Source organism: Tachyglossus aculeatus, chromosome 3, assembly GCF_015852505.1.
Source record: "Tachyglossus aculeatus isolate mTacAcu1 chromosome 3, mTacAcu1.pri, whole genome shotgun sequence".
Lineage (NCBI taxonomy): Eukaryota > Metazoa > Chordata > Mammalia > Monotremata > Tachyglossidae > Tachyglossus > Tachyglossus aculeatus.
In genome coordinates, this window is record NC_052068.1 from 31,157,254 (window position 1) to 31,171,853 (window position 14,600).

Here is a 14,600-nt window from a genome sequence, read left to right on the forward strand (position 1 = left end):
ACAGAGAAGATAGGGCACATAGCCTCATTATATAAAAGATCGCTTTTGCTATGATAATTTTTGCTAAAGTTGACCTGAATTTTGAGCATAAATACCACTGAATTTAAAATCAATTTACCAGCTACTTTTTGACTGTTAGGTGAGCGGAACAGTGGTGCAGTTTAATAAAGAAGCAGAGAAAGTCTCCTTTAAAAGATTACTGACTTTACATTGGCCCTACTCCTAAAAGAACTGGTTTAGACTGAATAATTCCTGTTCGACGAGGCAGTGGACAGGATCAAATGATCTTGAAGCATCGTCCGCTCTATTTCTAAGTTTCAAAATAACTGTGCTAAATGAAGGCAAGGCTCGATTTGGCAGTGCCACAAATCTAATCTTCTGGGCGGACACACCCATGGGGGAGATCAAAATTAGGTACCTTGACACTCTTCTAACACTACTCGGTCGACTCAAAGACCGAAAGCATCTCACTTTCCTCATCTGCAAAATGGGGGTTCAATAATCTGTTCACCCTCCTACTTAGACTGTTCACCCATGTAGGGTAGGTACTGCATCCACTCTGCATCTAGTGGATCTACATACCCCAGTGCTTAGGATAGAGCTGGACGCACAGTACGTATTTAACAAATATCGTTGTTAGTGATAGAGCAGGGGCCTGGGAATCAGCACATCTGTATATAACCATATATAATCTGTAATTTATTATCTATTTATTTATATATATTAATGTCTGTCTCCCTCTCTAGATTGTGAGCTTGCTGTGGGCAGGAATGTGTCTGTTGTTATACTGTACTCTCCCAAGCTCTTAGTACAGTGCTTTGCACACAGTAAGTCCTCAATAAATATGATTGAGTAAATCAGAAGGACAGGGATCCTAAACCCAGCTCTGCCACCTGTCTATGTGACCATTTCTCAGTGACTCAGTTACCTCATCTGTAAAATAGGGTTTAAGACTGTGAGTCCCCATTCACAGTCCCTGTGGTGGGCCAGGGACTGTATCCTGACACTTCATATGGTGCCTAGCACATAGTAAGCACTTAAATACCGCTATTATTATTATTATTTTCTAAAGAAAACCCAAAGTCAGTGGGGCACTTACCTATCTTTCCTCCGCTCTCCGACGGACACCGGACTGATGGAGATTCGTGGTAACGTGGAAAGAGAGTTCTGAGACTGGCTGCTGGCAAAGGATGAGGTTTCTAGGTTCAGAGGCGACTGTGGAGGAGTGATGAGGTTGGGGCTGCTACACTCGGAATGTGACAATGAACCTGCAGAGATTCAGAAAGAAGGTGTCCCCATCAGCTTCACGAGGGCCCGGCTGACCGGGCCGGAGCCCCCACTCTGATCCACGCTACACTGTCGGTGGAGTAAAGCGGAGACGTGGAGCGGGCCCGGTCCTGATCAACGTCTTCTACACCACCACGCAACGAGACGCCACGAGAGACCTAGAGGTTAGGAAATGCTTGGGCTCCTCTGGGAAGCTCTTCCAAATTGAAAGAGTTGAAAGCGCCAGCAAAATCACTGCAGAATTGTGATGTGCAAATGATGGCACCCTGGAGGCCCACCTGCTAAAAAAATAATGCAAATGATTTCAAACTGCTTTCTTTACTAAATCAGCTGGGCATTTCAGGTTGATGAGCAGGCTAAAGAAAACCCAGCTGTTGCATTAGCCTGCAGCAGGGAAGTCAAATACACAATCCAAAACTTAAGTTGGCCACACGGAGCTACACGTTGTCACAGAATACTGTTATCTAGGAAGCACTGAGACCAACGAGGCAATGGTAGACAAGGAAGACAGCGTGGCTCAGTGGAAAGAGCACGGGCTTTGGAGTCAGAGTTCATGGGTTTGAATTCCGGCTCCGCCAGTTGTCAGCTGTGTGACTTTGGGCAAGTCACTTCACTTCTCTGTGCCTCAGTTACCTCATCTGTAAAATGGGGATTAAGACTGTGAGGCCCCCATGGGTCAACCTGATCACCTTGTAACCTCCCCAGTGCTTAGAACAGTGCTTTGCACATAGTAAGCGCTTAATAAATGCCATAAAAAAAAAAGCAAAACGAATCAAGAAGGGAAGAAGCGTAGCCTAGCGGAAAGAGCACGGGCTTGGGAGTCAGAGGACCTGGCTTCTAATCCCAGCTCCTCCACCGGCTTGCTGCATGACCTTGGGTAAAGCCACTTAACTTCTCTGTGGCCTCAGTTTCCTTGGCTGTAAAATGGGGATTCAATACCAGTTCTCCCTTCTATTTATACTGTGAACCTCATGTGAGACAGGGACTGTGTCTGACTTGATATCTTGTATCTACCTCAGCACTTAGAACAGTGCTTGACACTTAGTGAGTGCTTAAAAACTACTATAAAAAAAAGGACAAAATATCCTTTGACAGACTGACAACAGTCAGGAGGCTGCTTGGTATCAGGCTCCAGAGGGAAACTAAAAGTTTACAGAGCTATAGAATAGGGCTGTCCAGGCTTCGCTAAGGGCTGAGAACTGGACAACATGCAGATGCCTCAACCAGATCCCTGGTCAGTTTCATTAATGTCATTAATGGGAAGCAGCATAGCCTAATGGATAGAGCACAGGCCTGTGAGTCAGAAGGATCTGGGTTCTATTCCTAGGTCCGCCACTTGTCTGCAGTGTGACCTTGGGCAAGTCACCTCCCTTCTCTGGGCCTCAAAGAGAAGCATCGTGGCTCAGTGGAAAGAGCCCGGGCTTTGGAGTCAGAGGTCATGGGTTCTAATCCCACTCCGCCACTTGTAGGCTGTGTGACCTTGGGCAAGTCACTTAACTTCTCTATGCCTCAGTTACCTCATCTGTAAAAGGGGGATGAAGACTGTGAGCCCCACGTGGGACAACCTGATCACCTTGTAACCTCCCCAGAGCTTAGAACAGTGCTTTGCACATAGAAAGTGCTTAACAAATGCCATTATTATTATTATTAATTACCTCATCTGTAAAATGGGGATTAAGACTGTGAGCCCCATATGGGACATGGACCAACCCAATTTGCTTGTATCCATCCCAGTGCTTAGTAGAGTGTCTGGCATATAGTAAGCACTCCCACAATTATTATCATTTTTAACGAGTCATACTCAATCTCAAATGGCAAAACAAGAGCATGAACAACGAAGTTCGGGAATGCAATAAGTCTCCTGACATCTAAACTATGCTCTCCTTAACAGAGCTATGCTGGGTGGGACATGTGAGAAGGATGGTGGACAGCAGGAGACACGAACAGCTGCTGCATAGAGCACTAATGCTGGGAAAGCAAAAGCCAGGAGGGCAGAGGAAACACTTTAAGGACATGGCAAAACAAAGCGTCAGCCAATGCTGTGTCATAGCTGAAAAAAGGATAAACCACTATGCTACACTCCTAACAAGGAAGGAGTTCCTCTTTTTGAGTGATAGCTTCACAGAGAACAAGAGACAGAGAGGCAAAATAGAAAACACCGCCAGGCACTGTAAACTGTAAACATGATGACAATTAGGGATGGCCTTTACGTGCACAATGTGGCCAGGGCTGTAGATCCCACATTGTGGGCAGGGATTCTGTCTGTTTATTGTTGCACTGTACTCTCCCAAGTGCTTAGTGCAGTGCTCTGCATGCAGCAAGCACTCAATAACTACACTTGAATGAATGGTCTTGCAGAAGCAAAACGGCATAGTGGAGAGAGAATGACCCTGGGAATCAGAAGGTCCTAATCCTGGCTTTGCCACTTGTCTGATGTGTAACTTTGGGCAAGTTGCTTCACTTCTCTGGGGCTCAAGTTGCCTCATCTGTAAAATGGGAATTAAGACTGTGAACCCTGTGTGGGAGGGGCTCTGTGTTCCATCTGATGATCTTGTATCTACCCCAGCCCTTAGTACCTTGCCTGGCACATCGTAAGCGCTTAACAAATATTATACTACTCCATATGCACTGACAAATCGGTGGTGTCTTCAAATACGGAGGACAGCTGAATATACATATATATTGTTTCTAGAATAATTTCACATTTAAGACCTGCTCCATGAGTTCTGTCGGTGACGGACCTCAAAAGGTACTGACATAGGTTATTCTGGAATCCCACTCCCTAAAAAACAGAATCAGAGTCAGTCAGACCCAAACCTCTTTTCTCTCTTTCTCACCAGCATTCTAACTTCATCCTTGCTCTCCAAAACGCCTGTACGTGCACTCAAAGACACTTACGTTCTGGGAGTTTGCAACTGGCCTTTTGAAGAGCGACAACGAACTGTACAATCATTCTCCAAGAAGGCAGGGGTTACTTTCTTCAAGAATCCCACATTACATCAATTTCTCGTTTGTAGTAATCAAGTCGAGTTGGATTTAGCAGACTGGCTGGGCATGGCAATTTCCTGCCATGTTTGCTCTTACTGGTTGCTGGAGCTTGAGGCAGGAGCGGGAAGTGTATGGGAACTTCCACATATGCACAGCAGGACTAGTTCAGCATTTTCTACGTGTTAGGGTCCACACCTGAGGGTGAAGTGCCTCAAAATTGGGGAAAGTGGAATCGGCAGGGCCTACTGAATAGAGCACAGGCCTGGGAGGCAGAAGGAGCTGGGTTCTAATCCTGACTCTGCCACCTGTCTGCTGTGTGACCTTGGGCAAGTCACTTAACTTCTCTGGGCCTCAGCTACCTCATCTGTAAAATGGGGATTAAGACTGTTAGCCCCACATGGGACAATCTGATTACCTTTTATCTAACCCAGAGCTAAGAACGGTGCTTGGCACATGTTAAGTGCATAATAAATACCATTATTATCATTATTATTATTATCCGCCCTTTCCTCTGCATCCACTATGCACTTGGCAGTGAATCCTTTAAGCATTTTTCTACTCACCCCAGTGACACAGCAGTTTTGTAGACAGACTTTAACTCTACTACTTCCCTTACCCACACATTATTTTAAGTTCTGTCTCTTCCTGTAGACTGTGAGCTCTTCCGGGGCAGAGATCACATCTACCAACTCTATTGTACTCTTCTCTCCTGAATGCTTAGTACAGTGCTCTGTTCACAGTAAACACACACACTCTCTCTCTATATACATATATATATACATGTATGTATGTATATATCACCTGTTGATTGATTCTGAGTATATTACAACAACCTCTTTGAGATTGAGAGGCATTGGGCAAAGTGGTTTTAGATTACTTTCCTAATTCATTCATTCATTCTTTCATCCGATCCTATTTGTTGAGTGCTGTGTGCAGAGCACTGTAGTAAGTGCTTGGGAGAATACAACAATAAACCAACATATTCCCTGCCAACAAGCTTACAGTCTAGAGAGGGAGACAGACATTAATATAAATTACAGATATGGACATAAGTGCTGTAGGGTTGGGAGAGAGGAAGTTCAAAGGGAGAAAGTCAGGGTGGTGCCAAAGGGAGTGGAAAAAGAGGAAGGGGGTTAGTCAGGGAAGATTTCTTGGAGGAGATGTGCCTTCAATAAGGATTTGAAGAGGGGGAGAGTATCTGGAGGAGGGAGGGCGTTGCAGGTGAGAGGCAGGACGTGGGTGAGGAGTTGGCTGCAAGATAGACAAGAGCAAGAAACAGTGGGAAGGTCAGCTTTAGATGAGTGAAGGGTGTGGGCTGAGTTGTAGTTGGAGAGTAGTGAGATGAGGTAGGAGGCGGCAAGGTGATTGACTGCTTTGAAGCCAGTGGTGAGGAGTTTTTGTTTGATGTGGAGGTGGATGGGCAACCACTGGCATTTTCTGAGGAGAGGGGAAACATGTCCTGAAAGTTTCTGTAGTAAAATGATCGTGGCAGCACAGTGAAGTATGGACTGGAGTGGGGAGAAACAGGAGGCTCTCATCACCTGGAACTTTCATTCAATCATATTTACTGAGCGCTTACTGTGTGCAGAGCACTGTACTAAGCGCTTGGGAAGTACAAGTTGGCAACATATAGAGACGGTCCCTACCCAACAGCAGGCTCACAGTCTTGAAGGGGAAGATAGACAACAAAACAAAACGTATTAACAAAATAAATAGAATAGTAAATATGTGCAAGTAAAATAGAGTAATAAATATGAACAAACACATAAACAGGTGCTGTGGGGAGGGGAAGGAGGTAAGGAAGGGGGGATGGGGAGGGAGAGAGGAAGGAAGGGGCTCCGTCTGGGAAGGTCTCCTGGAGGAGGTGAGCTCTCAGTAGGGCTTTGAAGGGAGGAAGAGAGCTAGCTTGGCGGATGTGCGGAGGGAGGGCATTCCAGGCCAGGGGGAGGATGTGGGTTGGGGGTCGACGGTGGGACAGGACAGAACGAGGCACAGTGAGGAGGTTAGCAGCAGAGGAGCGGAGGGTGCGGGCTGAGCTGGAGAAGGAGAGAAAGGAGGTGAGGTAGGAGGGGGATAGGGGATGGACAGCCTTGAAGCCGAGGGTGAGGAGTTTCTGCCTGATGCGCAGATTGACTGGTAGCCACTGGAGATTTTTGAGGAGGGGAGTAACATGCCCAGAGCGTTTCTGCACAAAGATGATCCGGGCAGCAGTATGAAGTATAGATTGAAGAGGGGAGAGACAGGAGGATGGGAGATCAGAGAGGAGGCTGATACAGTAATCCAGTCGGGATAGGATGAGAGATTGAACCAGCAGGGTAGCGGTTTGGATGGAAAGGAAAGGGCGGATCCTGGCAATGTTGCGGAGCTGAGACCGGCAGGTTTTGGTGACGGATTGGATGTTAGGGCTGAATGAGAGAGCGGAGTCGAGGGGGACACCAAGGTTGTGGGCTTGTGAGATGGGAAGGATGGTAGTGCCGTCAACAGTGATGGGAAAGTCACGGAGAGGGCAGGGGTTGGGAGGGAAGATAAGGAGTTCAGTCTTGGACATACTGAGTTTTAGATGGCGGGCAGACATCCAGATGGAGATGTCTTGAAGGCAGGAGGAAACACGAGCCTGAAGGGAGGGAAAGAGAGCAGGGGCAGAGATGTAGATTTGGGTGTCATCAGCGTAGAGATGAGAGTTGAAGCCATGGGAGCGGATGAGTTCACTAAGGGAGTGAGTGTAGAGAACAGAAGGGGACCAAGAACTGACCCTTGAGGAACCCCTACAGTAAGGGGATGGGAGGGGAGGAGGAGCCCACAAAAGAGACTGAGAATGACATAAAAGGTGATTAAGAGACCAGTACCAGTATCCAGAAGCCGAGAGGAAGTAAAAATAAGTCGGGGGCAGAGTCCTTACCTCGGTCAGAGCCCATGACAGACCGCGGGTATCTTGGCGTTAAGGGGATTTTGATGCGTTCCGTTCTAAACTGCAAATTCGTTGAGGAGCCTGTATTATAAGAACAGCAACTTCAGAGGTCACAAGGAAACAAACCACCCCCCAGCACCAGTTGAAAACAAATAAAAAAACAAGCATCCATCATGTCAGCTCTGTAACTTGGCAAGGCCCTAGACGGCTGTAGAACTGCAAACTGGGTCATACTCAGATGACGCACTATCACTCTGGGAAGCCTCTGAAGAGATGAGGGGGATATTAGAAACTAATTATTTTCCCTTCTGCTAGTTGAAGACATTCTAGGATCCAATACTTTAGGGACCAGTGTGTTTAAATGCATTTTCAAGTCTGAACTTGTTTCCTAGCTACCTAGTATGGCTTCCATAATCGTTTTTTCTGCCTGAGGCCCCAACATTTATATTCAACTTAAGACGAGGTGGTGTTTTATGACACTTTCTACACTTAATGCTCAGAAATGAGTGACAGCTCTGGGGGCAGACAGCAAACTCCCGAGAGAGTTGCCTATCTGCGGCTAAGTCATGGTTAGCTGTGTGCAAATGTTGCAGCTGCAGATAAGAATAAAATTGAAAATAGCTTTGAATTGCGAATATGGCTGGAATGGCTTTGGAAACACTAAGAAGCAGCATGGCCTAGTGGATTGAATATGGGCCCGGGAGTCAGAAGGACCTGGGTTCTAGTCCCAGCTCTGCCACTTGCCTGTTGTGTGACCTTGGGCAATTATTTCACTCCTCAGTGCCTCAGTTTCCTCATCTCTAAAATGGGGATTAAGACTGTGAGCCCCATGTGGGATTGGGACTGTGTCCAACCTGATTATCTTATATCTACCCCAGAACTAAAAACAGTGCCTGGTACATAGCAAATACCAAAGAAGAACCAGCCTGACCTTCTGGAAAGAGCACGTGCCTGGGAGTCAGAAGGCCTGAGTTCTAATCCCGGCTCTGCCAATTGCTTGCTGTGCGACCTTGCACAAGTCTCTTAACTCCCCTGTGCCTCAGGTTCCTTAACTGTAAAATGGAGATTCAATACCTGTTCTCCTTCCTACATAGGACTGTGAGCCCCATGCTGGACAGGGATTGTATCCGACCAAATTAACTTGTACTTTCCCCAGAGTTTAGAACAGTGCTTCACACATAGTAAGCACTTCACAAGTACCATAAAACAAACAAAACAAACAAACAAAAAGAACCACGCAGCAGGTTTGGCCTCCACTTACTCTACTGTACTCCCCCCAGTGCTTAGCTCAGTGCTCTGCATGTGGTAAACAAACACCCAAAGAAATTATTTATATTAATGTGTGTCTCCCCCTTTAGGCCTGTAAGCTCGTGGTGGGCAGGGAATGTGTCTGCTAATTCTGTTGTATTGTGCTCTCCCAAGCATCTAGTACAGCACTCAATATGATTTAGAGAAGCAGCGTGGCTCAGTGGAAAGAGCCCGGGCTTTGGAGTCAGAGGTCATGGGTTCAAATCCCAGTTCCGCCAATTGTCCGCTGTGTAACTTTGGGCAAGTCACTTCACTTCTCTGTGCCTCAGTTCCCTCATCTGTAAAATGGGGATGAAGACTGTGAGCCCCTGGTGGGACAACCTTTGTAACCGCCCCAGCGCTTAGAATAGTGCTTTGCACATAGTAAGTGCTTAATAAATGCCATCATTATTATTTATTAATAAACATCCCTGATTGATCGTTGGTTTGTGCAGGGCAGAAAGAATGCTGATTTCATTCACGTTAACGTCACCTTCTGGGGAGGGTGGGTCGGCAGGAAAATAAGGATGAGCAGCAGTTGCCATGAGGAGCCAGAAACTATGTTGCTCTATAGCCACAGACTTCATGCTGCCTTAGTGTTTGCTTTCATCTCTCCAGTCCCCTTTCTGCCCTTTTAACTCTAGACTGTCAGCCCCCTGAGGGCCAGGGACCAGGTCTCATTCCCACCTGTGTATTCTTTCCCAATGTGCTCTCATACAGTAAACACTTAATAAATATGATTACTACTAGTCTTGTCTTATGCCGTCGAGTCGTCTTCGACCCATAGCGACTCCATGGACACATCTCTCCCAGAACGCCCCACCTCCATCTGCAATCGTTCCGGTAGTGTATCCACAGAGTTTTCTTGGTAAAAATCTGCAAGTGGTTTACCACTGCCTCCTTCCGCGCAGTAAACTTGAGTCTTCGCCCTTGATTCTCTCCCATGCCGCTGCTGCCCAGCACAGGTGAGTTTTGACTTGTAGCAGATTCCACTTCCACTCGCTAGCCACTGCCCAAGCTAGGAATGGAACGGATAGGCCTCTGTCTGACTCTCCCTCCCATAGCTGAGACTGGTAGAGTCCTGGAAACTCTCCAGGTGTAACCCTGAGAGGGCTTACTACTAGTATGAACTCATAAACCCATTGTCTAGGAATGTAAATGATACAAAAAAAAAAGAATCTCTCCGCAGGCTTGCATACATACATATATCTATATTAGTGGCACATAAGCACTCAACGAATGCCATTAACATATATGTCCCACATAGGGGCTCACAGTCCTAATCCCTGTTTGACAGATAAGGTAACTGAAGCCCAGAGGAAGTGAAGTGACTTGCCCAAGGTCCCACACAGCAGACAAGTAGCAGAGTACTTGTACTTCCCAAGCGCTTAGTACAGTGCTCTGCACACAGTAAGCCCTCAATAAATATGATTGAATGAATGAATGAGCCAGGATTGCAACCCAGGTCCTCGGACTCCGGCCCGTGCTCTCTCCACCAGGCCACACTGCTTCAAACTCTATCGAGGAGAAAGGTACGACTCTCCCTGAGACATGCGTACCGAGTCTTGCGCTGGACGGTAGGGAGTTTGATCCGTGAGACGCTCTTGTCCGGGTGGTTTCCGGGTAGTCGCTGGAGTGTTTGTGACTCAGATCCAGACTCAGGCGTCCTTGGTGCTGAGGACTACATAAAAACCAAAAGTAGGCTACAGCGCTTAGGGAGAGGTGCGGTCTGGGTCAAGAGTCCCGGCGGAATCCTTGCACTGGAGAGAAGGTTTAGCTGACTTCCGGACTCAATGCCGGGACCCATTTAAGCCCACACTTACCATTTAAAAAAAAAAAAAAAAAGCTACAAGCTGAGAATTGGATTTTTCTTTTCTTGGAAACTACCAGGAAGGTTTCTGGGGCAAATTTATCCCTAACACCCAGGTTCTTCTTTCACTTAGTTCCTCAGAGTACAAATTGTTCCCTGAGGGGTCACTGCTGCATAGGGCCCAAGTCAACTGCTACAGAAGACTGAACTACCAAGTTACACACGGTATGAAAACTGCTTTGGCCTGAGGCTTCCATCCCTACTGCCAAAAGCGGGTTTAGCCACTGTGAGCTCTTATCAGATACGATCCCCAGTCCACCTCAACTACCAATAACTGTGGAACGGTTTTCTGGTTTAAGCGGCATCACCGCTTCAGCCAATCGAAAGGGTTATGGGAAGGGGAAAGGGTCCTGTTTCCGGGTACCTGGGGTGCAAATGCTGATGGCAGATCTGGCTGGCGACAGATGGGCAGTTGTTTGTGTGAACCCGGTGACTCCAAGCTGTATAAATTGGGTTTCTCATGACAGCCGTAACAGCGGGGCACGGCGCTAAACTTCGGGGGACAGTACCTAGTCAATGAACACCAAACAATATGCGTTAGTCAAGAAAGCCCCTTTCACCTGCGTTAGAATTCCTTCAATGGAGATATCCTTGGGGAGGGACCAGAGAGACCTGAACAGCAGAGCTCTACATGGCTGTTAGTTGAGATCTGTGTGCTCTGCACACAGTAAGCGCTCAATAAATACGATTGATTGATTGATTGATTGAGCTGAAGAGACCAGGAAAAATAAGAGGAATCATTATGGTACTTGTTAAGCACTTACTATGTGCCAAACACTGTACTAACTCCTGGGGTAGATACAAATTAATTGGGTTGCACACGGCCCCTGTCCCACATGGGGCTCACACTTGTAATCCCCCTTTTACAGATGAGGGAACTGAAGCCCAGAGAAATTAAGTGGCTTGCCCAACATTACACCGCAGACATGTGGTGGAAGTGGGATTAGAACTCAGGTCCTTTTGACTCCCAGGCCTGAGCTCTGTCCACTAAGCCACACTGCTCCTCTCCTCCTTTATATAAAACAGACTACCACTCTCTTCATCTTCAAAACCCTACTAAAATCACATCTCCTCCAAGAGGCCTTTCCTAAACCCTCATCTTCCCACCCTATTCACTCCTCCCTCGTGTTGCCTATGCACTTGGGTCCATTCCCCTTAAGCATTTTGACACCCACACTGCCCTCAGCCCCCTTGGCACTTATGTACATCAGTACCCTCTGCTTCACCTATCTGTTAATTTATTTTAAGGTCTAGACTGTAAGCTCCATGAGGGCAAGGAGCATCACAGCAGACTCTATTGTCCTCTCCCAAGAGCTTAGGACAGTAATCTGCACAGAGTAAGAGCTCAATAAATACCACCAATGTACAGACTGAATTCCTTTTAGAAAAGCAAGCTAACCACAGCCCATCCCTGCATCCTCTCTCTCCTCACCTTTAAGATCTTCTCTAAAGCCAAGTGGCAGGTGGGAGAGAGGCAATGGAGATCTGAGCTTGTCTGTTGGAGGGGGGTGATGGGAAGGCTGGAGTCCATGAGAGTCACTGGCAGGGTCCCAGAGTGAAGATATTAAAAACTGACTTTTCCACAATGGGGATTCGAAAACAAAATTTTGGTCAGGGGCTGTTCAGGTAGCTGCCACATTTAGCGGTGACCCCTTGCAAAAACTGGGTCAAGAAAAATCAGAAGTCCATGAAGCACTGACAGTATTCTAAAAAAACCACATCATCTCTAGCTTCTATTCATTTTTATGGCTTAGCTTCTCTCACTGACAGTCTCTGTTTCCGCCTGGCTCTGACTGCTTGCAAAAACTCCTCACTATTGGCTTCAAAGCTCCCCATCACCGTGCCCCCTCCTACCTCACCCACCTTCTCTCCTTCTACAGTCCAGCCCACACACTCCGCTCCTCTGGTGCTAATCTTCTCATTGTGCCCCGTTCTCACCTGTCCCACCATCGACCCCTGGCCCACGTCCTACCTCTGGCCTGGAATGCCCTCCCTCCTCAAATCTGCCAATCACACTTCCTCACTTCAAAGCCCTACTGAAGACTCACCTCCTGGCTCACCTAAGCCTTCCTGGACTAAGCCCCCCTTTTCCTCAGCTCTCCCTCCCCATCGCCCCGACTTGCTCCCTTTGCTCTACCCCCGCCACCCCATAGCACTTATGTAAATATGTACATATCTGTAATTCTATTTATTTATATTAATGCTTGTTTGTTTTGATGCGCATATATAATTCTATTTATTTATATTGATGCCTGTTTACTTGTTTTGATGTCTGTCTCCCCTCTTCTAGACTGTGAGCCCATTGTGGGCAAGGACTGTCTCTCTGTTGCTGAACTGTACTTTCCAAGAGCTTAGTACAGCGCTCTGCACACAGTAAGTGCTCAATGCATACGATTGAATGAATGACTGCCATTTCACTCATGATTTTTTGTGTCTGTCAAAGTTTTCCAAGGGTGGCACTGAGAAATCCTGCTTCAAGGCCCATGTTAAACCTCTTCAAATGCTCTAGGCACAGCCAAGGAGCATTCAGCTGTGGGTAGTAATAGGGTTAAAGCTCTTCTGCAACATGCAGACTAATTCTCTGCAAATCAGAAATTAGGAGTGATGAGACTTTCTGAAAGCTTATGAGCCACAATGCTTAAGGCTGATTTTATCCCATTTTCCCCCCCTTAATTGTATAAGCACTGGGGTAGATACAGCATTAATCAAGTTGGATACAATCCCTGTCCCACATGGGGCTCCAGGAGGCCTTCCCAGACTAAGCCCCCTTCTTCCTCTCCCCCTCTCCCCCATCCCCATCCCCGCCGCCTTACCTCCTTCCCCTCCCCACCGCACCTGTATATATGTATATATGTTTGTACATATTTATTACTCTATTTATTTATTTTACTTGTACATATTTATTCTATTTATTTTGTTAATATGTTTTGTTGTCCATCTCCCCCTTCTAGACTGTGAGCCCACTGTTGGGTAGGGACCGTCTCTATATGTTGCCAACTTGTACTTCCCAAGTGCTTAGTACAGTGCCCTGCACACAGTAAGCCCTCAATAAATACGATTGAATGAATGAATGAATTTGGAGGGAGAACAGGCACCGAATCCCCATTTTACACATGAGGGAACTGAGGCACAGAGAATCAATCAATGGTATTTATGGAGCACTTGCTATTTGCAGAGCACTGTAATCAATCAAATTTACTGAGTGTTTATAGTAAACACTGTTATAAGTGCTGGCACTATGTTCAGAGCACTGTACTAAGCACCTGGGACAGTACGATACAACAGAATTAGCAGACACATTCCCTGCCCTTAATGAGCTTAGAAGTGGCTTACCCAAGGTCACGCAAAGCAGACAAGTGGCACAGCCAGGATTAGAACCCAGGTCCATGCTCTTTCCACTGAATCACGCTGCTTTTCCTTCCCGCTCCGACCCCGCCATTATCCGAGACAAACATTCACGTCGCTGCTCACCTGTAGATCCCGCGCTGGAGTATATGGGGGTAAAGCTGTCACTGTGCCTGGTGGGACGCTTGGACGGGGAGTAGAGGGCCCATTCCTGAAGTCCTGGAGGCAGGGGCTCGTCACTATTCGGAGTGTATTTCTGGACCTGGGGACCAACACGAACAGGAGCCCTGCCGCTGTTGGGAGATCTTAGAGGCACGTTTCAAACCTACTCCTCTACTTTTAAAACAGTTAGAAGCTTCTACCACGGTGCTTTACTCTGGGGAGAGATTTTTTTTTTTTCTTTTTGCTTGTCTTGGTTTTCATTTTTGAACACCGCACTCGTATTGTCAGAATACACAACAGATCACCCAACATGTCTGCCCTAACAGTGAGGAGCGTATCTCTGGTCCTCTAGCCTACCTAGTGTTTTAAGGCGGCATTTGGAAATCTGAAAAGTAGTTTCTGGGCCAAATGTCATCAACACTCTGGGGCACGCTCTAAATTCGCTACTGTCTGAGCAGTTTTACGGAAGATTCTTGGCTTTCTTCTCATCCATGTTCCCAGGCACATGAAGCTGCAAGTTGCCATGGAAACAGCTCTTTTTGCCATGTGTACTTAGAGCCCTGCTCCCAAACTGGAATCCCAATCATGCCTTTCATACATTAACAATGACAGCACAAGCACACAGGAGCAGCCAGAGAATCTGGATCTGTTTCCTGAAGGGACAGGTGCATTTTAGAACCCAGACCATTAGGTTGCCAGAAGGACCGTCCATTTCAGTCCTCTCAGCCAGTGCTGCTGCTGCCGCCACTGCAT

The 14,600-nt window shown here is 46.9% G+C and overlaps 1 protein-coding gene and 1 non-coding gene across 8 annotated transcripts in view; both read right to left on the minus strand.

The window, feature by feature from the left end:
• Positions 1–14,600, minus strand: part of DLG5 (discs large MAGUK scaffold protein 5) — a 177,243-nt gene that overhangs the window by 27,961 nt on the left and 134,682 nt on the right. For 6 of the 7 annotated variants that reach the window (XM_038744424.1, XM_038744428.1, XM_038744426.1 and 3 more), the window contains 5 exons: positions 13,812–13,947; positions 10,705–10,849; positions 10,030–10,151; positions 7,175–7,264; positions 1,100–1,268 (listed from right to left, as the gene is read on the minus strand). In XM_038744424.1, the coding sequence (XP_038600352.1) occupies positions 1,100–1,268; positions 7,175–7,264; positions 10,030–10,151; positions 10,705–10,849; positions 13,812–13,947 (662 nt within the window). The remainder of the gene's footprint in view (positions 1–1,099; positions 1,269–7,174; positions 7,265–10,029; positions 10,152–10,704; positions 10,850–13,811; positions 13,948–14,600) is intronic. The other variant, XM_038744427.1, reaches the window with a different exon arrangement.
• Positions 9,446–9,584, minus strand: LOC119926187. Its single transcript, XR_005450084.1, has one exon. It is a non-coding gene; the product is annotated as a small nucleolar RNA SNORA7 (small nucleolar RNA).